This window comes from Cucumis sativus, chromosome 1 (genome assembly GCF_000004075.3).
Source record: "Cucumis sativus cultivar 9930 chromosome 1, Cucumber_9930_V3, whole genome shotgun sequence".
NCBI lineage: Eukaryota > Viridiplantae > Streptophyta > Magnoliopsida > Cucurbitales > Cucurbitaceae > Cucumis > Cucumis sativus.
Genome location: NC_026655.2, coordinates 7,303,117 through 7,327,279, shown reverse-complemented (window position 1 = coordinate 7,327,279; position 24,163 = coordinate 7,303,117). Strand labels below are relative to the sequence as shown.

Sequence of the window (24,163 nt, the reverse complement as noted above, 5' to 3'; positions counted from 1 at the left end):
TTTGACCCAATTCAACTGCCCACGTACTCTCTACTTCCTCATCATCAGCCCTCCATCTTTTCCATGCTTATTCCCAATCTAATCCAACGGCTCAGATTCCATCCCAGACCGTCTTCCTTCACTCGATCCCTTATTTAAATGAAGTCCCAACCGAACCACCATCCCCACACCACATTCGCACTTTCAATAACGACACTCCTAGTCTTTTCACCTCCGGCCGACAGGCAATATCACCGCCGAAAATGGCGTGGTTACTCTCTTTGAAGGCTACGTTGATGTCCGCCGGAGTTATTTCCATGGCTCTCGCTCTCAAGGTCTCTGTTCCTTTAGTTTTCGAGTTTTCAGTTCTTTATGTGCCTCTGATTTGGAACTCCCTCATTTCTTGCTTGAGACCTCCTTACATTTACATTATCATAAACGGGATTATCATCTCCATCGTCGCCTCCTCGCGTTTCCACCAGAAGGAAGCCGACGCTTACGTTGAGATTCCTTCTGCAACTAAGGCTTCGGAGGATATCGGATACAGAGAGATTGTTTCGGAATATACTGTTATAGAATCGCCGATGGTTTACGAACAGAGAGATGAACTGATTGTTTCGGAGCTGAAAGCTATCGATGCGATTGATTTCCAGGTTGAAGAGATAATTGCTCCGGAAGTGAAGGAAATCGAGGCGGTGGTCTTACCCAGAGAAGAAGTAATTGCTCCGGAAACCAAGGTTATCGAAGCGATTAGCTCTATTGAAGCTGAAGCAGAGGATGAGGACAAATTCGTCATATCCACAAATCGGACCCGGAATTCACTGAAGAGGATGGGATTACCAGAGAAACCGCTCGTTTCTTCCAGATTTGGCCACCGGAAATCTGCTAAAGCGAGTCCAGAAGGTAATGATTAATCAATTTTAATATAAATTTCGCACTTCTTTCAAAAACTGGAAGCGATCGTTAGATTAGATTTACCTCGGAATTCGATAAACAGTGAAAATCGGAAGTCTAAAAACTATTTGGTCGGCGTTAGGGAGAAATAGCCCGGCGCTGTAATCAATTTCATTACGTTTCTTTTTTCGATCGGTAGGAAATAAAAATCAACTTTGGCATGTCAAATATGAACAGAAACTAATCGTAATCATACAGCTACCACTTGCGTAGTGTAATGTGAGCGTCGTTTTCACGCAATAATTTAAAAAAAAACATAAGGGCAAAAGGCCAAACACAACCATGAGGATCGTAACTGTTAGGTCGAGAATTTCTTATTGTGTAAACAGTAATGAAAAGAAGTATAAAACAATGTGATGGGTAATTAACAAAATCTTTCAGGCGGAAGGGCGCTGGGAGTAATATCGAAGGCGAAACGGCACGAGACGCTAGAGAACACGTGGAAGGCGATAACGGAAGGGAGAGCAATGCCGTTGAGCAGGCACATGAAGAAGTGGGAGACGTGGGAGAATCAAATGAACGGGGGGGAGGTGGAAATAAAAGCGGAGAGGACGAATCAGGGGACGACGACGGTGAAGCTGAGGAAAGAGGCGTCGATGAGTCAGGACGATTTGAACCGGCGAGTGGAGGATTTCATAAGGAGATTCAATGAGGAAATGAGGTTGCAGAGGGAGCAATCGTTGAAGAAGTACTGGGAGATGGTGAACCGTGAGAGCTGATCTTTTTTTCTTCTTTCGTTTTCTTTATACATATTTCCCTTTTGGAGCTTTTTTATTCCTTTGGGTAAATTTTTGATTGGTGCAAAATATAGGAAGGAAATTAATTACTTTTATTTGTTAGGGTTGTAAAATTGAAAAAATATATCCATATATATATTTGAATTGTAATATTAGAATTGCTCTATAATAGCAAAGAAGTTATGGGCTTTGTACAAGTTGCTTTGTTTTGTTTCTCTTCCCTGTTCAAATCAATGGGATTATTATTCCAAGCAAAAAATGAATCAATCGGTTCATGGTTGGTCATAAGATTCAGAATAAGTTTAAAGAACTAGACTCATACACTGTGTAAAAATGACAACAAAAACAAAAAAAAATTCGAACTCGAACGTACCTTGATACACCAGTAATGCATGCTCGATACACATCTAATATACATTTGATACACTACTGAGATTACTTTGATAAATTTGACACCTTTCTAATAGGCACCTTATATATGTGATATACACTTTGATATATAGTTGGTAGTTGATACACACTTATTTACTTACCTTTTTTTTAAAATTGAACTCTCGTTTAAAGATTGAAAAAAGAAAAATATATATATTTATTGTGAAAATATAAACTAGAACTTTATAACCAAAACTAAATTATTTCAATTTGACATAATTTTTTTTACAGAAGTCAAAGAATAAAATAAACAAAAGCTGACCAACAATCAATATGTACTCCTTACGATTGAGATTGGTTTGAACTCAAATGGATCATAGTTGGTTTAGTGGTGGTTATATCCATAATTTTGTTAGAGTAAATTTTTGTTTGAGATATGTCGTAGATTTTGTTGTTTAAATTTGGATACAATTTAAAAATTAAATTAGTAGTAACATTTTCTAGGAATTTGAGACGAAAACATAGAAAGGAGGGGAGAACAAAGTTAAAGTATTATGTCTATGACAAGAAACCAACCAAATTGTAATGTAATTAAATTCCAAAAAACAATAACAATTTGTTTGAGAAATGAATGAACCACTCCATCTCATTTTGAATGAAAAAGATTTATCAGTACCTAAGTCCATGTTTACATTTAAAAAGATGCCAAAGACATGTACGTTTGGATCAATCAAATGTTCCTTCGATTTTATTTTTCCATTAACAAACAAGACCTCACTGCACTCAATCTCTCTCCCTTTTTCTCTTTTTTCTTTTATTACTTTGAAAGTTTTGATCAGTATGATCACTCTAAATCAACTTTTTGGATGCAATTTAGAATAAGAAAGAAATTAATTCAACATGAACTAGACCACTCATAAAATTATCTACTTTGTTTAGACTCGCGTTCAACAAAATTTATAGGTATGTCAATGGTTCTTAATGATAAGTTGAGTATGAACGTTTCATAATCAACGTATCAAGATAGTGTTGGTGCATCAGGAGGCCATATAAATATACAATAGTGAAACTAATTATAGAAGTAGAAAGAAAGAAAGAAGCATTGGGAAATGGACAAAATAAAAATGAAATGATGAAATTGGAATATAATGGATCTTTGGCTATACATTTTGTTTTGTGGAACTAAGAGGACGTCCAAATTGGAAGTGGATAATCCAAATGAAACCAAATTCTCTCTAAAAACACATTTACAGCTATGTACCAACCAACACATCCTCAGAAAACGCCACATTAAATGACAGAAAAAATGAATCAAACAAATTCTCTCAGTCCTAATAATCCTCTGCTTTTCTACTCGAAGTTTTGTTTTGTTTTGTTTGGTTTTTTTTGTTTCTTGAGTGAGTGGCAGTGGAAAATCAGAAGCAAATCAATAACCTCTCTACAACAAATGAGGTAAAATTGAAGTTAATAGTGGGAAGAGAAGAATGATAATAAGAATAGCTCCCAAAAGTATGGCATAGCAAGTCCATTTCCTTGAGCTCTTTTGATACTCTCTGGCTTCTTGGAGTTGCTCTGTTCCTCTTCTAACAAACGAGTTAGCATGCGCGACATGGCTTTCAATGTCGTTCAGTTGGTGGCCTTGAGCTTCAACTAAAGCTGCCATGTCCAAGAAAATCTGATGCAGCTCTATCAAATTCTTCTCTATTTCCTTCACAGCGTCATGTCGTTCTTGAATCTCTGAAATTGTGTCCATTATTTGACCTCTACCCTGTTCTTGAATTGCCTTCTGTAGAAAGCTCTCACTTTCCCCACTTGATATTAAATTCTCTATTGTTTCTTCATTTGCTTTCTGCCCTGTCACAGTGAAGTACCTGTCTCCCCCATTCCACCCAAAAAAAAGAGTACTCATTTTTATGTTATTTGTCGAAGGGAATATAACAATCAACCCAATCATATAAAGTAATTTGTAGATATAATAAAATTTAGATAAAGTTGTTGGAATCTATTGAAGGGTCTTTGGGGTAAAGAATTGAGAATCGATAAACTGCTTGGAGTTTACAATTCTTCTCATTTACCCCAACATTCCCTTAATGATATAATATTATCGGGAGTAGTCTATGTTTCCTTAGTTGCGTGATTATTAGGGGAGACATGGAATCTACATTGAACGCAATAGTCGTGTTAAATAGTTTGAAGTTGGTTTGGGATTGAGATTTGAGAATTACCTTCGCTCGACGGTTTCTTTATACTCGGCATTCATTCGAGCTCTAAGGCCTTGAAAATCATCCATAACATCTTTGAGCTTCTTTCCCAAGCCGCTGACAACAGAGGTTCGAGTTCGGTCAGCAGAAGAGCCAGGGCCGCAACCGGGGAGGCCACGGTGAGCGGCATTAGAACGCTCAAGAGCTTCGAGTTTTCCTTTGATCAATTTGACTCGCTTGAGAACTTGAGCAACGTCAGTCTCCATTCGGCCCCTCAGCTCCTTCATTGTCTTGGCATTATGCACAACCTTACACTCCTCATTAGCCTGCTGCAATTTCTTGTACAAATTCTCCACTTGTTTCATGTCATCTTTAACATTTTCAACATCCTCAAAGAATCTGTCCAAATTTACACTCTCACTTCCAGCCTCCATGCTGTCCAGATATGCTTGTTGCTTCAGATCCGTGTACTTCTTGAACGAGTTCGAGAATAGATCGTTCATTTTGTATGATTTTTGTTTGTACACTCAAAATCTTCCAAATGGGTTGCAGGGGCTGGTGTTTTTGTATTTTTTTTTTGTTTTTGTTTTTTTTGTTTTTTGGATTTTTTGTTTTTTGTTTTTTGTTTTTAAATGGTAAGAAAAAGTACTGAAATTTATTGGTCTTTTCTTTTCCCAGACGAAGTTGTTGTTCAAATTATGTTCCTTCGTCCAACGAGGAAGAGAAAAGAGCTTCTGGGGGTGAGGGAATTACAAAAAAAAAGTGAAAAAAGAAAGTAAAGTTCCAACACCCCAAGATGGGTATAGAGAAAGTAAAGAAATTTTTTTGAGAATGGAGTTGCTGTAATTAGTTATTTGAATTGGAACAAAGGCTTTAGATGATTGGGGGAGATATCAACCACTTGGCACATTCTTCATCAGATATTCAAACTTCTTTCCTCTGTCGTTCATCAATCTCTTTGACTTCGTCTCTTTTCTTTCTATCTTCCAAACATTTCAACCACTAATTCATAACTAAATTAGGATTTTAAGTGAAAATCAATTTGAATCATCATTTCCCTTTTAAATAGTCAGAATCTCTTACCATATATAATTTGAGTGGACTAAATGACTTTATACCTTATATATATAGAAACATATAAATACATAAATTCATCTCCTTTAACCTACATTATTATTGTCACCATATACTAATATAAAACTAAGGTTAGATTCGTTAACACAGTAATGCAACAATTGAACAAGCAAATGAAGAATTGTTGATTTGAGTGTAATACTTTAACTACACTCATTATCTCAACTAATATGGTAATCTTTAATGTATTTTTCATGAAATTTTATGTATATTTGTTACGTTATATATATATTTTTAACAATAAAAAAATGAATCAAAAGAAAAACCACTATTGTGAGGATCAAACTCGGTTCATCCGTGTGACAAATGAGAATATTACCACTATACTATAATGACCTATTTGATGATATGTGAAAAATTGGTTTAATTATTAATTTTGATTTTTAATGATTCCGTTTGGTAGCTTCAATCTTTTAATTTATGAAACTTAGTATGAGGACATTCTGATTTACATTTTAAAAAAAGAAAGTGGCATCTTGCTTGGGTGGAAACTTTTCGCCAATGCTTTCTTTTTTATATATCTTTTCTTCGATTTATTGTCTTTTTTTTTTCTTTTCTCTTTCGTGTAATTTAGATTCAATGTTCTCCGTTGGTGCGATCTTTATTGTGTCGCAGAAAAATATATTATCTTCAAAGAAAAATTTATTGCAACCTCAATACGAAATTGTGTATGTCCGTTACATGTGTAGTACTCGCTAGAGTAAGAGATGAAATCAAGCATATTGGAAATCAACTTGAAATCACAAAGGAGAAGAAATGCCTCTCAAACTCTTTTGTTCCTCAACCTTTATAGAAAAACATTCCTAGATCTAAAATTAATTTTAGATCTATAACCGCTAGCATATCAAGAGCTTAGAATTGGAAAATCATTATAATGATAATCATTCCTAACATTAAGTATGATTCTTACGGTAATAAATTTGAACCACATTAGTAGTTAGCTTGTAATTGATGTAGACCATTGATTCGAACTAATCTTGTTTTACTTAAGGCATGGTTCACCCACCGATATGAATATAATCTAGGCTTATGAGACCAATGTGTAGTGATTAAGAGTCCATCTCAAATCCTCTTAAAATGATGGTAATTGCTAGAACTTTTCATGTTGTTGTGGTTGGCTATTAACAAACATTTTATAACTGAATGAATGATTGATATTTTTTCTGACGAGTAACCTTATCTATTGAGCTATTTCAACTACTCATCTTTCCTACTATGTACTAAATGTCTAAAAGTTTCGTTTGAATTAAAGCGTTGATTAATTGAATGTTTTGTTTTGAAAGTTCCCATAGATTAATGTTATAGTTCCATTGAAAACTATTTGACAATTTTTGCTTGAAACATTAGTTTTGAAGTTTATCCAAATCTAGACGTACTCTCTAAAAATGTCTCCCATTTTGTCACTTCAAGAGTTTTGACAAAGTTGATAAAACCAAAGTTGATATATGCGAACTAAAGACATTAAACGAAGAGTTGTGGTGGTAAGAATATAGATATAAATTATTAAGTGATAGAGCCTAGAGGCATGAGTACGAAGCTTAGTTTTGTATGAAAGGAGTTATCTATGGAAAAAAAAGTGTACACAAGATATGTGATATCTTTTTAAATATGAGTGTAGTTTGGTGAAGTGATTTATGGGTTGAATTTGTGTAAAGTGTGGACATTGTTTGGTGTATGATTGTAAGGAAAATTTGGAATCAACTCTTGTGTAGGATTAGTAGGAAGACCTTGAATCTAAGTAGAATCTTTTGTGAAGAGAATATATATCACAAAGTTCATTTGGTAAGTATATATATATTTTAGTTATCACCAATATTTTGTAGAGTTGGAGAAATAAAAGCAGATTTTTATGACGTCATAAAAGAAAAAAATAAAAGAGATAAAAGAAGGAAACCAACCATAGTACCCTTCATCATCTCCTCCCCTCCACTTCCACCCGCCGATCACTTACCGTCAGCTCAGATCTCTTCGCCGGCGACCTCACCCCCGAGCAGTAGCGTCGGCGACGGAATCACACCACCAATCCTCGCCCATGATCCACGTCCTCTTCCACCTTTTCTTGCTCTTCGTTCGACGACGGAGCTAGCCTGCAACATAACAAGTTTCGTTGCATCGTTTCTTCTCCGCTTGAGACTGGGTCCATTGCAGCAGCGTTTTTTAAATTTGGGGGTAAGCTTTCGATTGGTTCAAATCAGTTTACCCCTTTAGAGGTTCAGAAATGGAAGTTCGTACGTTTTCGGACACCAACAAAATAGGATTGGAGGCTTTTTGGTAAGATTTGATAAGGATTATTGTTAATTTTTTTTTTTTTTTTTGAAATTGGTTTTAAGTGTTTGAATATTATTCTGAACTCTTGGAATTCGTTTGTTGTTATGTTTGGTAGATTTCTAAGCATGTTTTGGCACACTTTGTACTAGTTCTGACTCTACTATTTGATTCGTGGAAGGACTAATTCGAAGTGATCAATTAAGGTTTATGGTGGATGCTGGTTAATTAATATTTGTGTTATAAAATTTCTTGTTATCGATTAAGGTTTTCAAATTGAGTTCTACTTAAACATTGTGTTTATTGTTTAGGCTTTCAAAAAATTGATGTTTGTTCACGGAAGTTGATCGTCGACTTGAGAATTATAGGATTGTTGATCGAGGTAAGTAGTCTCCACTTCCTTTCCACCACATAAATTTTAATAAAAATAGGTTTTGACCGTCTGAAATTTGATAAATGGTTGAAAGTGTGTTTTGGATGTTTGAAAATATGTTCGTACCATTTGAAACCAGTTGAATCGTTTTTTGGATGTTTTAAGTGGTTTCCTATTAGCCTTGCTGCCCACTGCCCACTTATCCACTTAGATCAAGCCCTTCATCGCTTTGATTTGAAAAAAAAATAAGTAAGACTAAAAGAAATGGTTTGTATAGTAAACATGTTTTATGTGATTTTAGAATTGGTTGAAATTATTTTGTATATTTGTAGTTGATTTTGTTAATTAAAAGTATATGATTGTTTTGGATGATAGTTGGGAGTGTTTTGACTGATTTTGAATTGAAAGTGTTTCTATTTTAGTTTTGTTGACTTCCTAAAATATTTTGAAAGGTTTGAATGGTTTGATTTGATGAGTTTTTAGCTGAAATTGCTATTTGGAACTACATGTTTTGTTTGAAATGTTTCTATTTGATTCGATAGGGGCTATCCAAATATGCCGGTTTTTGTGTCTGGAATTATATGGTAGCTTGTTGTAGCTAAATGGTATCTCTTTCTTAGTGAAGCTTATTTGTGAGAAGACACTTTTTTGTGGTATGACATTCATGGGAAAGATTCATGTGTGTGTTGGACTCACATGGCATCACACTTTAATTAATGTGATTCTAACTGTGACAACATTTGAACCAGAGTGGTAGTCAACTTGTGTATCTTATAATTATTCTAGCCATTGCTTTGAGCTAATCTTCTTTCTATTTTAGGCATGGTTCACTCACCCATGGGAATATGTTTAGTGTTTATGAGACCAATGTGTAATGATCATTAAGAACTCCATCTCAAATCCTTTGAAAATGGTTGTATCCGGCGTTATTCTTGATCTGGACGGCACACTTCTACATACAGGTCCTATTATGTTCTTATCAATGTAAATCAACGTTAGGGTTGCTTGTTATTGTGACATTAAGGGTTGTTTCTATCAGCATCTTTATTTTGAAGCATTGGAATTAAATCTCTGTTTATGAAAAATGTGATATGCCATCTTAAATCACCGATTGACCTAAAAGTTTAAGCTGATAGATAAAATCTAATTTAATATAATATCTAACACTCTTTCTCATTTGTGAGCTTGAAATATGAAGAAAGACCCAAGTGGAAATTAATATTAATTGGGGAGGAAACAACAATGCGGAGTCTTGAACACAAGACCTCTTTTATCACATTAAATTATCGATTGACTCAAAAGTTTAAGCTAATGGGTGAAAACAAATTTAATATAGTATCTAGCAGCTCCAATACTTGGATTTCCTCTTATGATTGTTATTGTACTATTTATAAATGTATCGACTTAGTTAATTTCAAGTATCGTTGTCTTCTCATTTTTCTCCACTGTTGAATTTTTCCCACCCTCCCACCCTCCCACCATATCTTAGCAGATGGCATAGTAAATGACGTTCTAAAGTCTTTTTTGGGCAAGTATGGAAAGCAATGGGATGGAAGAGAAGCCCTAAGAGTTACTGGGAAGACACCATACGAGTCTGCAGCTGTTATTGTTGAAGATTATGGGCTTCCTTGCTCATCAGCTGAATTGATGTCACAAATTTCCCCTTTGTTTGCAGAGAGGTACGGAACTATTACTACATCATGTTTCAACCGTTTGAGGTCAATAGTGAAATTTCTTGGTTTTTACATAATGTTGCAAGTTTATGTGGTAATGTACTGTAGCAGTTTGCAATTGAAAACACTGCTTGCTCAAGATTTTTTTGGGTTGCACCCTATGGAAATTTCTAATTACCGTCTGTAAACTATTAAGCATAAATATTAATCCTTATATGACAGCACCTTACTTATTTTGTTTTTCGCATCACCTCAACAACTTGTTGATCGTGGAAGTGGAATACTGATTGGATATTTTAATAAGTTATTGGGATTGGATATTTCAAGTCAATTTGGTTTTTGTTCTAAAAATAGCGTTAAGTGTTCCCATATTAGTTTCTTCTTTGACCTCCCAATTTACTTTTATATTTCTTCCTGATTTCCATTGTGTTGGTCAATTGTTATTTTGTTTCATTACCGGGATCATGTCTTACCAATTAATCCCTTGGTACTTCGGAAGTGTTTTTTAGGTGTCTTTTTGTAATTTCCATGTCAGGTGGTGCAACATCAAAGCATTACCAGGAGCCAACCGGTTGATAAAACATTTCAGTAATCACAGAGTGCCAATTGCATTAGCTTCAAACTCGAGTAGGGAAAACATAGAGTCCAAAATTTCTTTTCATCCGGGTATGTTTTTCAAGAAACTGTAGTATATAAACTTCTTTGTTCTGATTGAGATTGGTGATCATCGAGGTTTTTACTCTGGTTTGTGGTTACTATTTATTTATTTAGCTTCTTGATGTTATAAATGTATAGGCTGGAAAGACTCATTCTCTGTGATAATTGGTAGCAATGAAGTTACGGCGGCTAAACCATCTCCTGAAATGTAAAAAGCAGCTATTTTCTGTCTGCTCTTTTTAACTTAATTAAATTTTCCTTTGCAAGTAATCCATTAAGAAGTAGCATTGCTTCTCTGTTCTCGATGGCTGACTGCTCTTCATAAATTTGTGAAGTATTTCCATTTCAAGTAGTCCGTAAAGAGTTCTAATAATATTTTCATTGATGAAGATTCCTTGAATCAGCCAAAAGGTTAAATCTAGAACCCTCGAGCTGCCTGGTAATTGAGGATTCCGTGTAAGTATCTGACTTCTTGAGAACTTCAAATATTGAAATTTTCTTATATGATATTGAATCAATTTATCATATAATTATCCTGAAATGTTAAAGGTCCTGTTTGATGATGATTTTGTTTTTAGTATTCTACTTTTGAGAATTTTACTTGCTTACTCCTAATTTCTTTACTATTGTTTTTGTTAAAAGCGGTAAAGAAAATAGATATCGAGCTACGTGGAAACCCGAAAACGGGGAGAAAAACCACTTATTAATTTCTTATATTAACAAAAGATTTAGGGGAAAATAAATAGACAACAAGCTTATGATAAAAGAGGAAAGGAAATTAGGATAAATCCTTCCTTGGGTCAAGCCCACTTATTCTAACCGTTTTCACAAATTTTTAGATAAACATTTGAACTGTTATCTAAATTCCAAAAGCAAAAAGTATCTAAAAGCTATATTTTTTTAATTTCCAAAAGTTATTGAATTTTGAAAATGATTTTATAGATAGACGACAAAACAATGGTTGAAATTAATGTTTATAAGCTTAATTTTTAAAAACAAAAACGTAATGGGTCAATGTTTCGTTTTATAATATCACATTCTCCAATGTAAAGATGTTAACTCTCAGACTCTAACTTCTCACTCATAATGTATACCAGTCCAGGTGTTGCAGCTGGTAAGGCTGCCGGGATGAAGGTGGTTGCTGTACCATCCCTTCCAAAAAAGTCTCATCTCTACTCTTCCGCGGATGAAGTGATCAATTCACTGCTTGACTTTCAGCCTCAGAAGTGGGGCCTGCCTCCATTTGAAGATTGTACATACCACAATCCTTTTTAGCCATCTCAAATCTCAACCTTTCCAGTTGAGTTCTTTATGCACTAACTTTTTTGTCACAATTCTTGGCCTTTAACCATAGGGGTAGAGAACACCTTACCAATTAATCCTTTGTACATTGGAGGTCCCGTCGTTAAGGGATATGGGCGTGGCTCAAAAGTACTTGGGATTCCTACAGGTGTGTGAAAATCCAACAAACCTTTCTTATTTAGTTAGGCTGTTCATTTGAACCTTTATGTGGCTTGTGGCACGATTGATTTTATTTAGCTTCAAGGTTGCTGGAATGAACTGATTCCTAATCTAATCTCATAGTCTAAATTCTTGCTTGGCAAACTCATTAGTAACCTTCACTGTTTTCCTGAACTGTTCTTAATATTGATTTCTGCAGCGATCTCTTTTCGTTATAATATTTACAAACTTGCTTTACCTTTCCCAGCGAATTTATCTACAGAAGGATATTCAGATGTCCTTTCAGAACATCCATCAGGTGTTTATTTCGGTTGGGCTGGTTTATCAACAAGAGGCATCTTTAAAATGGTCATGAGTATTGGTTGGAATCCATTTTTTGATAATGTTGAAAAGACTATTGTAAGTGTAATAACAAGTTAAAAAATGTTGAATTTGGTTGCTGCATTCACTTTCTGGCTAATATTTGTATATGATCCAGGAACCATGGCTACTACATGACTTTGATGGCGATTTCTACGGTGAGGACTTGAGACTTGTTGTAGTCGGATATATTCGGCCAGAGGTACTACTTACAAAACAACTAAGCATGTTATTCTAAATTGCTGATTCCATGCTCATCTCTTCCGTTAAAATCTTATCAATATTAACATTAAACAGGCCAACTTTCCTAGCCTTGAGAGCCTAATCGCTAAGATTCACGAGGATGGGAGAATTGCAGAGAGAGCTCTTGATCTTCCATTGTACTCCAAGTATAGGAACGATCAATACCTGAAGCAGCGTGATGCTTAGAGATGGCATGTTTTTGGAGTTAAAATTTATGCACCAAATTAACAATTTTTTCCCAACTATACAATTCCATACGGTTCTATTGCAATTTTTTTCGTGGCTTATTGTTTGTTATTAATGTACTAATGATATAACTTCAAGACCGACGGTACGTGCCTTAATCGTCTGAGTTGTACTTGCATTGGTGCATTTTTACCTTTGTTGCACATCACTATTTGTTAAAGTGAACATCGTTTAGAAAATGAGATAGACCATACAATATGTAGGTCTTCATAATTATAATGCAGTAATTAAAATATTAGATGAGGTTTAGAAAATTGATTTCTAACCCTTGGCTATAAGAATGTTTTGACAATTTGTTATATGCCCACCATATAGGCTGTAAAAATATAGATATTCTTATAAATGCATTTGACAAGAATTGTAATTTCTTTCTGAAAAATAACATGGGATGTTTATGGGTTATTATTTTGTATCAACTTGTACTTCTTGTTTTTCTTCTTTTAAATCATTCGGCTAGAGGAAAAACAGAAGAAACAAGAGAGAGAGAGAGAACCATTCCTCTGCACATAATGTAAGATATATATGCTATAATCTCTAGACAAATAGATAATAGTTTGTTATCTCTTGGAATGTTCTCAATTTTTGTTCATAACGTTTTTTAAAAGTCCCAAACATACATTGTTTTCATTAGAATTTTTATTAAAATTTTGTTAATCCCACTACATTAGGGTATTTAAACACTCAATAATAAAATAGAATAAAAATAAAAATAAATAAATAGAGAATTCCATAATAATATGAAAATGAGAAAAACAGGCATACGTATATTTGAGAGGGAAACTGTGGGAAAGCCCAAGAAGACGAAGTAGCCCAATTGGTTTTGTTGTATTGATCGAACTCTCTTCCCTGAATCGTTGGTGTTGGCGGCAGTTGCAACGCGATTGCTGCTTAGTACTTCTTGCAATGTCAGAAACAGAATCGATGTTAATGGAGGAGGAAGATGAAAACCGGTCCAATCCGACCGGGGAGGCCACAGCAGAAACTACCATGAATGATGATCAACAATCATACTCGTGGCCTGTGATTCAGTTCAACTCCCCTCCGCGGCGAACTTACCATTTCTACAACCAGTTTCGGACTTCTCCCAACCCTAACAACTTCTTCAAGGGCGTGAAATGGTATATTGCATGTGTTTTCCTATTTTCTCTTTTGTTCATTCTACTCCTTTACTCTTCATCTTCTGAAATTTTGTAGTTATAACTTGTTATAGGTCACCTGATGGGTCGTGTTTTCTAACGAGCTCCGAGGACAATAGTCTTCGTATATTCAACTTGTAAGTCTTCAGTAATCAACTCGAACTTGTTGAAAGTGGAATTTTAAGACTGTCTTATAGACTTGTTAGGTTTTACTTTTCGCGATGGAATAAAGTGGGTTACTGTTAAACTACGCTGTTATGCAGGCCAGATTACGGCGACGATGTTTCCGTCAATGTCGCGGCTGAAGAGGGTAAGTCTGCGCGTGAACGGAGGGAATATCCGCTCACTTGTGGAATTTGTCTTCTACTTTTGTAATGCACGTTAAATGATGCATTACTTTGGCCTGTTTTGGTGATTATCCGACTTGAGAGGTTGAATGCAATCTCGGGTTTCTCTTTTTTTGTTTTTAGATTTTTATTATAATGCAATTCATGTGCTACATTGTCTGCAGATTCTTTTACTTCCAACCTCGTTGTGGGTGAGGGGGAGTCAGTTTATGACTTCTGTTGGTACCCTTACATGTCAGCTTCAGGTGCTCCTTAGACTTGCTTATTTATGGGGTTTCTAGTTTTGGAGCTAAAACGTTTTCCTTTCTGTTTCAATTAGTACAATCATTGATGGCACTGTTAATTGAATTCTGATGTGAAAGTTGGTTGACACCTTAGACCCTGTTACCTGCGTCTTTGCAAGTACCACACGTGACCATCCAATTCATCTCTGGGATGCTGCGTCAGGGGAGGTACTTACGCTTTAGCCTTTAGACATAAAGAGTGGGTGCATCACATTATGATTAGCATTTATGAGGTGCAAGATGTTAGCACAGATGACAATTTTTTTTGGTTGTTTGGAGAGTATGAAACTAAAAGGAGTTATTTGAGTGACTTGAGATATGGTGTTTGGGGATAAAAGAAAATCATTTGATACGTAAATTGATCATAGATTATGGATGACATGACATGATGTGATGTGAATTATGTGGATGGTGTTAGTTCATTGCCACTGCAATATCAAAATACAAAATGCTTGCCTGATGCACTTGAAAGCTGTACCATTGTTTTTGTTTTGAGGCTTTCCTTATTTTCAAGAGATAATGAATGACAAGACGATATCTTAGAGTAATCTTTTGGAAAAAGTGTTTAAGATCATGTTGCCATCTATATTGCTGAACCTGATACCATTGAGGAGAGTTGGTTGTCAAGTGTGGGTGCTGGGGCTACCATACATCCTCTATTGTTGTATGGGGTAGTCCTGCATCAACTTAGAAATACCCATTAAGAACGTTCCTTTTTGCATGTCTTAATTGTTTGGAATTAAATTAAAATTCTTGTATGACATCAATGGTAGTTTTAGAACTCCTGAAGTTAAAGTTAGTGATTGAAGAAGTTGGTCTCGCTATTTGAAGATTTTTGTTACCATGTATTGCAGCTGCGCTGCACATATCGAGCTTATGATGCCATGGATGAAATCACTGCTGCCTTTTCAATTGCTTTTAATCCAGCTGGAACCAAGTACGTGTTATCTTTGCTTCTTTCATCTCCTACAAGCTTATGATATCTTCCCTACAAGCTTAAGAGTTAGGATATATGATTGAGATGCCTCTTCTCTTGTGCTTTTCGAAAACCTATTTTGAGTTCTCAATTTTATTTATGCATGCTTAATCTTCATTTTCCATATTTGCTACAAATTGTGACAGTGTATGTAATTGTCATTTGGTTACCAATTGAAACCTTTTTTTTTTCGGTATAGAATATTTGCTGGATACAACAAATTGGTGAGAATATTTGATTTGCATCGGCCTGGTAGAGATTTTGGGCAGCATTCGACGCTGCAAGGAAATAAAGAAGGTCAAACAGGTTGTTATTTTAGATTCAGCTCACCCTCTGATAATGTTTTATTATTTGTAGACCAGGGTATATCTATTGACCATTTGTCATGATCAGGCATCATATCTGCAATTGCTTTTTCTCCTACACATAGCGGAATGCTTGCCTTGGGTTCTTATAGCCAGACAACTGGAATCTATAGGGAAGACAATATGGAATTGTTATATGTTCTACATGGTCAAGAAGGAGGAATTACACATGTAGGGGAGGTTTTTGTTGTTAATTTTTCCATGTGGTTTTAATATATATTAGTGTCAAGGTGATGTTCTGTTTTGTCCAGATCCAATTTTCAAAAGACGGTAATTATCTATACACTGGAGGTCGAAAGGTATAAAAGTTTTCACGTGACATTCTTTCTTGCATTGTGACTTCTGTTATACCTTTTCCGGAAATTTTTTGAAGGACCCATATATACTCTGCTGGGATATTCGCAAATCTGTCGATGTTGTTTACAAGTAAGTGCTTCTTCAAAAACTGTGATGGCTTTGCCTTATAAGTATTATCTCTGCTTATAGGAAACAAGCGATGGATTTAGTACAACTAACAATTCAAATTTCTACTGGTCCAACAAAGGCTTGCAGCTTTCAAATGTTTTATTTTATTTTTTCCGGCATGGCGATGGGTGTTTCTTTCTAATAAATGTGGTTTTAAGCCAGTTGCCGTATATACTGATAAATGAAAACTTTATTTCTTTGTTAAAGAAATTTGTTTGCTTTATAAACTGCAAACATGCTTTGTTATTTCCTAATTTACATCAATTTTTATTCTTTAGTTTGTTAAAAGTAACTTACAAGGCCGATCCATTCAAGTTTTCTGGTTTCTGTATATGATGAAATATACCCTTATCTTGTTATTCCACTTGTCATCAGATTATACAGATCATCTGAAAATACCAACCAACGGATATTTTTTGATATTGAGCCATGTGGGCAACATCTTGGCACAGGTGGTCAGGTATACTATCAGCTTCTATTAGATTACAGTGCTTGATATTCATTTAATCAATCTTAACCTAACTGGTCTTGGTTACATCTTGACCTGTAGGATGGTTTTGTTCATGTATATGATCTTCAAACTGGGCAGTGGGTAACAAGTTTCCAAGCAGCACAAGGTATCGTATTGTGTTTTCATTTCGACAAGGATTGTTACTTGGTTCTATGATTACCGTATTCTTTTTGTCTTCAATTCACTGCTTCTACATTGTACTTCCTGCAGATACAGTTAATGGGTTTTCTTTTCATCCATATATGCCAATGACCGTCACTTCGTCAGGTCACCGAAGATTTATAGGACCTGACAATGACGATGAGGATTTGTGTTTAAGTGGTATCCTCTCTAACCTTATTGCAATCATCATCTATTCTTTTTTTCTTCCTTTTTTCGAATGATTGTGTGCATACTATTGTTATTACTGTTATTTTGTTCATTTCAAATTATCTTAGTTCTCTGATGCTATACTAAGATAACATTGTTCATTGTTACCACTCTGACGCTATTGTATCTTTCCTGGGCTTTATTTAGGTGATGAAAATTGTGCTTCTCTTTGGAGCTTTGATTGTGCTTCATTAGGAAATGGTGATGCTATCAATGGCAATTGACGGCAGATTTCAATTCTAGCTTGCATAAACATTCTCTTGAAACTTTCAATCGAACTGTACAGCTGCTTAATTATTGTAAAACATTATGTGTACCGGAGCTGTTTGATGATGGTTTTGGGTAAAGGCTTTGAGGTACCATTATTGACGTTTATGCTAAATTAATGTATAAACTACTTGACCCATTTCTTAAAAAGAAGGAAAAGAAACTTAGTACATTGTCTGAACTTGTAATTCTAAGACATTCTCAATTACGAATCTAGGTTACAAGAAAGTTACACTGTTGGAAGTTTGAGCTGAAAATCCAATAGATAATCAAAGTTTTGATCACGCCGGAACAGTTCTAACTTCTATCACATTTTTATAAGATTGACTTCAACATTATGAGTGAATCATACAAAATTTTCCGAATTTTAAATTATTCAAATGTTTTGCTTGTTTCTATATATATATTTTAAAATATGTATCGGATGTTATTCTCACAAATGAATCATTTGGTAAAATAATGAGAAATTGTTTCAATTGGTCCTTGAAATAAACATGCAAATTTCTAAGATGTTAAAATTTAGAAATTGATGTTTCTGTTAATATTGATATTTTAAATTGTTATAATATAATAAAAGATTTAAACATCCGGGCATGGTGGATATTATGGTTATAGTAGAAGAAAAGATTAAATCGATATTTTTCAACTCAATACTCTTGATCAAATTTATTGATTTTTCTTAATCAGACGGGCTTTGTAAACTCATTTTTTAAAACATAGGGATTAAAATGTTCGATTTATAATCTTTCAAGGACTTAAAAAATATATTCTTTTTTCTTTCTAATTTTTGTCATAGTCTTTTAAAAGAGATTTTTTTTTCTTCCTAGTTGACAAGTGTGAAGTGGTCCGATATTCACCCAAAGTTATAGGGATTTTCAACTTTGTATTTTACAAAAAAAATGGGGATGTGGATCGATTAAAAGGGCACTGAATTCTTAAGTCAGTTTGGAGTTCCTTGGCATTTGACCATGCTTCTAATCAGCTACACCTATTCCTTATATAAACAAAGAACAAAAGTTCAAGCAGCAACAAGCGCGCTGTAACACTCTCTTCCTTTACTTTCGCGTTCTCCAGATTTGCAATGGCGTCCAAACGCCACCGTCTTCAAGAAGACGAATACGAGGCCAAGGAACCCAAAAATGCCCGTGTTTCAGATGCTTTTGAGTTTAAGAAGCAGCAGCCAGTAGTGCTCAACCCTGCCGACTGCGACTTGGGTATTTCTTCTCTCTCGAAGCCTATCCTATTGAAATGAAACCCTTCAAGACCCAATTATGTTCAGTTTCTTGTGATCTTTTCCTCATCTTTTCCTCTCCTGTTTGCTGGAGTCTCACATGTAGCGGTTAATAAAATATATTCTGGTCACTTGAATACTAGTTAGCTTCTATTTACTGGTTTAGGTCCTAAGCTCAAAATAAAGGCATGTCCTTTGAGTTTTGAAATTAATTGACACGGTGATTATAAGTTTTGAAGAATTAATTGGCAGTTGGTGCCATTCTTTTATGTGGTTTCTGCACTTCTTTTCCAGTGACTCACCGTCATCTGACCTTAGCATAGCTTTGGGGAAAATTTTGAAGGGGGCGGTTTTCTAGGAAAACACATATAGTTTTATGTGGAATACATGTTCTGTAGAAGAATATTTAATGAACAGTTTTTAGGAGGGGGAAAAAAGCATAAAACAGAAAACATTATTTTGTTTTTCTTGTTTCTATAAATTGAGGGTTGACACTATCCTAAATAAATTGAAACTTGAGCGGAGCCAAGAAGAAATAGGGGTTAGGGCACCTCCCAATTTTTTAGAATGAAATGATTACAGGTATAGAAAGTTTGTAGGTCAAAATTGTCCATATATAAGAATGTTTCAGGCTCCACCACCCGGTTGAAAAGAAGAATTTTCCCATGCAGGTTGTGGGGTTGTAGAGTTTGACTTGCAAATGGTAGTTTCTTTATCATAGTAGGATAGGAGTAGTTCTTTCTCCTTTTCTCTTTACGTACCTTCCCGTGCACGATACCTGATTATGCAATTATTTTACTGAGTGTATCCTTCGTATCCCTTGAGGAATTAAGTTTTAGTGGGTCAAAGTGCAAAGCTTATGTCCTTGAGGTTGAAAGAAAAGTTAAAATAGACGAATTCTTCTCTGCAGTTTCCAATAGATTGTTAGCCGTGGTTGAAATGCTAACGGTTAGTTTTGATAGGACCAGAAGATTTGGGTTGGAGAGCTTTTTGTCTCCTATAAAACCGCCTAGAGAAATATATTGAAGTTAGGCACTTCATGAGAAGAATATTTATCTATCGAAACATTTATTAGTTGGAATTTTCAAGAAGTCTTAAGAATGAAGGCATATTTACTCGGAATCATGAGGGTCTGGCAGTGGCAATTAATTCGCTTTATGTTCATTTTGTAGATTGTAGTAAAATTTTTGACTGTTTTGTTGGTGAAAAGCCGAAGATGCATCTGCTAAGTCTTGTAAGAGTGTTGGTTTCAAAAAGATTCTTTAAGACATGTTAGGAAGGGAGACGTCATAGATATGAACTTTTCTAGTCGTGTTTTGAAAATGATTACCTCTCCTAGTCATCTGGTTGCCTCCATTTAGGAAGTATTGTTGTTATATCCTATGGAGGTTTTGTATATTTCATATTCATGCAGACATTTATTTTTTGACCAAAGAAGCAAACAATTGAAGTGATTCAATTTGTTTCCAAGTTCTTATATTGAAAATATGGTTTTATATTGATACACGTTGCTATTTTTGTCTCCAGATTTTGAGATCAAAAGTGATGGTCTTCAAGGATCAGCTCTTTATGAGAAAGGTTTTGCTTATTGCTGGTCAGGAGCTCGGACCACTGTGGGTATTACTGGTGGAAAATATTGTTTTGGTTGCAAGATTATCTCTTTACAGCCAGTTGAAATGAGTGATACTGCTCCAGATCAGCAGCATCTTTGTCGTGTTGGCATTTCCAGAGGGGATAGTCCAGTGGGAAATCTTGGAGAGACTATACAAAGTTTTGGATTTGGTGGTACTGGAAAGTTTTCAAATGCTGGAAAATTTTCTGACTATGGTGAAAAGTTTGGATTTGGTGATTCCATTGTTTGCGCTGTAAATCTTGAAAGCAAGCCTCTGGCCTCTATTGGATTTTCCAAAAACGGAAAATGGTTGGGTACTTCTATACAATTTGATGCTGGTCCAAGAGGCCTTGGAGTGGTGGATTCTCCACTGAGAAAGTGTCGATGGGAATCAGCATTTTTCCCTCATGTATTGTTGAAGAATGTTGAGGTTCAGTTGCAATTCAGCATTGAAGAGGGGCTTGTTCCTGAAGAAGGCTTTAAACCGTGGGCCTGCGCTTTGGATGATAACAATGCGCTGCTTGGACCTACTTTTAATAATGTAAGAGATTGTGAAGTCATGATGATGGTGGGTCTACCGGCTTCTGGAAAAAGTACATGGGCTAAGAAATGGGCAGATGATCATCCTGAGAAACGCCAGATTTTGCTTGGGACTAATCTAATTCTGGATCAAATGAAGGTATTCAACTGTTAGTTATCTCTCTTCATGCTGCATTACATACTAGCTACGTATGTGGGGGTTGCTTCTCCTTCTTTATCCCCCACTTGGTTTATCTAATACTAATATCATTTTGGGGATCATTTTATGCCACATGACTGCCTGATTGGAGTTGAATTTTTCTAACAGTTACCAGGTCTATTGCGAAAACATAATTATGGTGAACGCTTTGATCGTTTGATGGATCAAGCAACTGAAATTTTCAATATACTTCTCTCTAGGGCAGCCGCTGTGCCTCGTAATTACATAATTGATCAAACAAATGTTTACAAGCATGCTCGTAAACGGAAATTGAAGCCATTTGCAGACTTCCAGAAAGTATGTAGAAGTTGGTTGGATGGTAGATCATTCAGGTTTATATTTTAATTATTATTTTCTCGTTCTGGTTTTTAGATTGCTGTTGTGGTATTCCCAAAGCCGGAGGAGTTGCAGCGTCGCTCGGCTGAAAGATTTAGAGAAATGGGGAAAGAAGTACCAGCTGATGCAGTGAATAAAATGTTAGGTCCGTTAACTATCCTTGCATCTACTGAAGTTTTTCCACATACCTACAATAAAAATATATCATTGCAAATAGTAGTCACTTTAATTTTTTGTTGCTTACCGCTGGAACTATTATTGTCATCATGACAGCCAATTATATCTTGCCCACTAGCAAGGATATACCTGGATCAGGAGAGTACTTTGATGAGGTAGTTACACTTTCACCCATAGTAGCTATAAAGGATTTGTGCGCAAGTGTAATGATGTAAACATTGTAATATGTTCTCTTTTTGTTAGGTTATATTTGTAGAACTTGATCGCCCAGAATCTCAAAGATGTTTGGATGCGATGAAACGTGCTCTACCATCTGAATCATGTGACGACTTTACATCATTTTCTAAAGCTAGTACTGCTCCTCTTGTTTCACCTTCATCTCGAGACCAAGGTGCTTTCTGCTTCTTGTCTGGCCTCTCTGATTGAACAGTGGAGTTGAGTTTTTTTTTTTCTTTTTCTTTTCTGGTTTTACTGATCATGCTTCTATTAATCGACAGCATAGCCATTATTCTTCTCACCTTCCAGCTACCTATTGACACCATTCGATCTACCAGTTTACATGAAGATTCCATTTATCTGTTGAATATTCCTCTTTTACTTTTGGTCTTGTAGAGTGAACATATCTTTTTCTTTTTCCCGTAAGTTTTCAATTCAGCAGGCATACACACATATGTGCAATATCATTAAAAGTAACATGACTCTTATGTTATATAATGAGATAAGAGACGAGTAGAAAAATACTTTGTTCAATCTGCACACCTATTCATGTTTTTCCAATTACCCATATGCTATATGAATTCAAACATTATATTAAGCTTGTTAGTAACCGTGGCTGCATTTTCACTTTATTTTCACATCTCTAAAACATTCTTTATATTAAGGTCGACTAGATATGCCAGATGCTGGAAGATATGGAATTCCAAGATTTATTTCTGAAGTACATCAGGAAAATATGACTTCTCCTTTACCTAGGTTTATTCCTCCTCACGGACCATACGGGAGTTTGATTGATGAAACCAGGTACCCTGGCCATCTGCTTCACAGTTATCCTGGGACTGATCCTTACAGCATTGGTGGACGTGGACACTTCCTAGACAGTCGTCAGATGGGTGAACTGTGCCAAGGGCAATACACTGATGTAGCTCATCCACTCCCACCCACTGGTTAGTTCTTTAGTCGATTGCGCCCTTAACAGTCTGATATATTTCCAACAAGAAAATCAAAGGATTAATATCTTGCCACTTTGCATGTTACTAGTTACTTACATTAGATGGAGTGTTGGCTGTTTGTTTACTTTGTAGGTCCTTCGAATGGTTAATATTAAATAGTTTATTGACCTGTCAGATTCAGATACTCATAGATGATTGAGTTCTTTTTGTTCTTCAACCTCTGTATCCATTTCTTTTCCCCTTGACGAGGTAGGGGAGAAGGAACTGACTCTTTCATTAGACCAATTTAAGTCCATTGTTGTACTGCAATTTTTTTTTCTTGCATGGTAAACTTGTTCTCTTCCCTTCCTATCAGGGGTGCTTATTGATCAGTCCTAATTCTGTGCTTATTGTATATTCAGGTCCACCTTATAGAACCCCACCACCAAGAATTACACATCAATTTCCTTCCAATATGCCTTATGATGGTAGAGGGTATACCTCCCCACGACCAAGGTACTACTGAGTTCCTGACTATTTCCTGGGTTCATGGATTGTCTTTCTTTTCGATGTACAGGGTCGATGTGGTGAACAATTGTAGCTAGTTTTGATCTACGCATGCATGAACAGTAAGTACTGTAAATACAATCTTTTCAGCTGATGACTAATGCATACGTAAATTTTATCAACATATTTATGACTTCCAGGGTTTTGAGGGGTTATTGTTGTTATGGATTGTTACGGCTCTCCTCTATATTAGCACTTGTTTACACATATCTTGAAGACCGTATAAAATACAACCTCACAAGTTATTATGACTTATGAAGTTGTCGTTTTCTTTTATGGGATTGGAGATTGAATGTTGGATCCCTCTTCCGGTTCAAACTTCGGCTACCATACGTGATGGCAATTGAATGTCTGACTTGTATAAGAATGCCCAACTAATTTTTTCTTTCAACCAACAAAATAAAAACATTTTTGGTAAGAATTACTTTTTCCATGTTTAAATTCATTTCAAAGATGATTATTTTGGTAATTAGGTTTACACTTTTAAATGCAATTCTCATTCCTAAAATTTGGGTAAAAGACTGACAAATTTTAGTATTTCTAAATCACTCTCAAATGTTAGTACTACTTTTTGAAATCCATCTCCCATTGCTTTATATTTTTCTCAAGTAAATTGTTAACTTATTAGCACTAAATTTAGTTTTTTCTTTTTAAAGAAAATTATATTTTCTAAATTTAAGCGTAGAATAATTGGTTAAGATAGATATATTTTTATTTTGAGATTAGAGGTTATAATTTGAATTTTCTCATTTTGTTTAAAGAGAAAAAAATTGTATTGATAAATTCGTTGTGATTACTATATTTATTTTTATGCATTTGTCATAGGATTGTAAAAGAAATTAATCATCTGATGTTGAAAGAAATATCCTGGAAACAAAAACAATATGATTAAGTTTTGAACCGTTGAATATATGGAAAACGAACCTAAATTTATATTTAGTTTAGGGAATAATATTTCCTCTTGATGGGATGATCAGA

The 24,163-nt window shown here is 35.2% G+C and overlaps 5 protein-coding genes across 8 annotated transcripts; 4 read left to right on the top strand and 1 right to left on the bottom strand.

The window, feature by feature from the left end:
- Positions 1-158: 158 nt before the first annotated feature.
- LOC101205116 lies at positions 159-1,867 on the top strand. The gene is made up of 2 exons (XM_004146537.3): positions 159-882; positions 1,315-1,867. Exons 1-2 carry the CDS (start codon positions 243-245, stop codon positions 1,650-1,652), a joined length of 978 nt encoding a protein of 325 aa, XP_004146585.1. The 5' UTR covers positions 159-242; the 3' UTR covers positions 1,653-1,867.
- A 1,291-nt stretch (positions 1,868-3,158) lies between these two features.
- LOC101217140 (syntaxin-124) lies at positions 3,159-4,988 on the bottom strand. The gene is made up of 2 exons (XM_004146585.3): positions 4,268-4,988; positions 3,159-3,913 (listed from the first exon to the last, which is right to left on the bottom strand). The coding sequence occupies exons 1-2, from the start codon at positions 4,744-4,746 to the stop codon at positions 3,481-3,483; spliced, it is 912 nt and encodes a 303-aa protein (XP_004146633.1). The 5' UTR covers positions 4,747-4,988; the 3' UTR covers positions 3,159-3,480.
- A 2,233-nt stretch (positions 4,989-7,221) lies between these two features.
- LOC101204867 (bifunctional riboflavin kinase/FMN phosphatase) lies at positions 7,222-12,868 on the top strand. Of its 2 annotated transcripts, XM_011654704.2 has the most exons (13): positions 7,222-7,648; positions 7,761-7,848; positions 7,954-8,024; positions 8,836-8,977; positions 9,508-9,694; positions 10,224-10,354; positions 10,484-10,553; positions 10,736-10,801; positions 11,443-11,597; positions 11,700-11,795; positions 12,054-12,205; positions 12,285-12,368; positions 12,464-12,868. In XM_011654704.2, the coding sequence occupies exons 4-13, from the start codon at positions 8,890-8,892 to the stop codon at positions 12,593-12,595; spliced, it is 1,161 nt and encodes a 386-aa protein (XP_011653006.1). In that variant the 5' UTR covers positions 7,222-7,648; positions 7,761-7,848; positions 7,954-8,024; positions 8,836-8,889; the 3' UTR covers positions 12,596-12,868. The 2 variants fall into 2 exon arrangements, with proteins under 2 accessions (XP_011653006.1, XP_004146584.1); XM_004146536.3 differs by lacking the exon at positions 7,761-7,848.
- A 574-nt stretch (positions 12,869-13,442) lies between these two features.
- Positions 13,443-17,556, top strand: LOC101204630 (telomerase Cajal body protein 1). The gene is made up of 14 exons (XM_004146535.3): positions 13,443-13,773; positions 13,866-13,928; positions 14,055-14,101; positions 14,303-14,383; positions 14,517-14,590; positions 15,277-15,359; positions 15,598-15,704; positions 15,792-15,934; positions 16,015-16,062; positions 16,137-16,189; positions 16,604-16,688; positions 16,779-16,845; positions 16,950-17,060; positions 17,256-17,556. Exons 1-14 carry the CDS (start codon positions 13,559-13,561, stop codon positions 17,330-17,332), a joined length of 1,254 nt encoding a protein of 417 aa, XP_004146583.1. The 5' UTR covers positions 13,443-13,558; the 3' UTR covers positions 17,333-17,556.
- A 719-nt stretch (positions 17,557-18,275) lies between these two features.
- On the top strand, positions 18,276-23,392 carry LOC101204384 (heterogeneous nuclear ribonucleoprotein U-like protein 1). Of its 3 annotated transcripts, XM_004146534.3 has the most exons (8): positions 18,286-18,589; positions 20,134-20,897; positions 21,066-21,254; positions 21,330-21,438; positions 21,567-21,625; positions 21,714-21,861; positions 22,352-22,633; positions 23,041-23,392. In XM_004146534.3, exons 1-8 carry the CDS (start codon positions 18,457-18,459, stop codon positions 23,142-23,144), a joined length of 1,788 nt encoding a protein of 595 aa, XP_004146582.1. In that variant the 5' UTR covers positions 18,286-18,456; the 3' UTR covers positions 23,145-23,392. The 3 variants fall into 3 exon arrangements, with proteins under 3 accessions (XP_011652991.1, XP_011652994.1, XP_004146582.1); XM_011654689.2 differs by lacking the exon at positions 23,041-23,392 and having other exon boundaries at positions 18,276-18,589; positions 21,714-21,904; positions 22,352-22,491; XM_011654692.2 differs by lacking the exons at positions 22,352-22,633; positions 23,041-23,392 and adding an exon at positions 21,968-22,313 and having other exon boundaries at positions 18,276-18,589.
- The last annotated feature ends 771 nt before the right edge of the window (positions 23,393-24,163 follow it).

Bases quoted from the DNA above. Each gene is read 5' to 3' on its own strand.
- LOC101205116 (XM_004146537.3), top strand. From the start codon at position 243: ATGGCGTGGTTACTCTCTTTGAAGGCTACGTTGATGTCCGCCGGAGTT. The intron at 883-1,314 runs GTAATGATTAAT...AAAATCTTTCAG, and splicing joins TGCTAAAGCGAGTCCAGAAG to GCGGAAGGGCGCTGGGAGTA.
- LOC101217140 (XM_004146585.3), bottom strand. From the start codon at position 4,746: ATGAACGATCTATTCTCGAACTCGTTCAAGAAGTACACGGATCTGAAG. The intron at 3,914-4,267 runs GTAATTCTCAAA...TGGGGGAGACAG, and splicing joins AAAGAAACCGTCGAGCGAAG to GTACTTCACTGTGACAGGGC.
- LOC101204867 (XM_004146536.3), top strand. From the start codon at position 8,890: ATGATCATTAAGAACTCCATCTCAAATCCTTTGAAAATGGTTGTATCC. The intron at 10,554-10,735 runs GTAAAAAGCAGC...TCATTGATGAAG, and splicing joins GCTAAACCATCTCCTGAAAT to ATTCCTTGAATCAGCCAAAA. The intron at 10,802-11,442 runs GTAAGTATCTGA...AATGTATACCAG, and splicing joins CTGGTAATTGAGGATTCCGT to TCCAGGTGTTGCAGCTGGTA.
- LOC101204630 (XM_004146535.3), top strand. From the start codon at position 13,559: ATGTCAGAAACAGAATCGATGTTAATGGAGGAGGAAGATGAAAACCGG. The intron at 14,384-14,516 runs GTGCTCCTTAGA...TTGACACCTTAG, and splicing joins CCCTTACATGTCAGCTTCAG to ACCCTGTTACCTGCGTCTTT. The intron at 16,689-16,778 runs GTATACTATCAG...CTTGACCTGTAG, and splicing joins ATCTTGGCACAGGTGGTCAG to GATGGTTTTGTTCATGTATA.
- LOC101204384 (XM_004146534.3), top strand. From the start codon at position 18,457: ATGGCGTCCAAACGCCACCGTCTTCAAGAAGACGAATACGAGGCCAAG. The intron at 18,590-20,133 runs GTATTTCTTCTC...TTTTGTCTCCAG, and splicing joins CCCTGCCGACTGCGACTTGG to ATTTTGAGATCAAAAGTGAT. The intron at 21,255-21,329 runs GTATGTAGAAGT...TCTGGTTTTTAG, and splicing joins CATTTGCAGACTTCCAGAAA to ATTGCTGTTGTGGTATTCCC.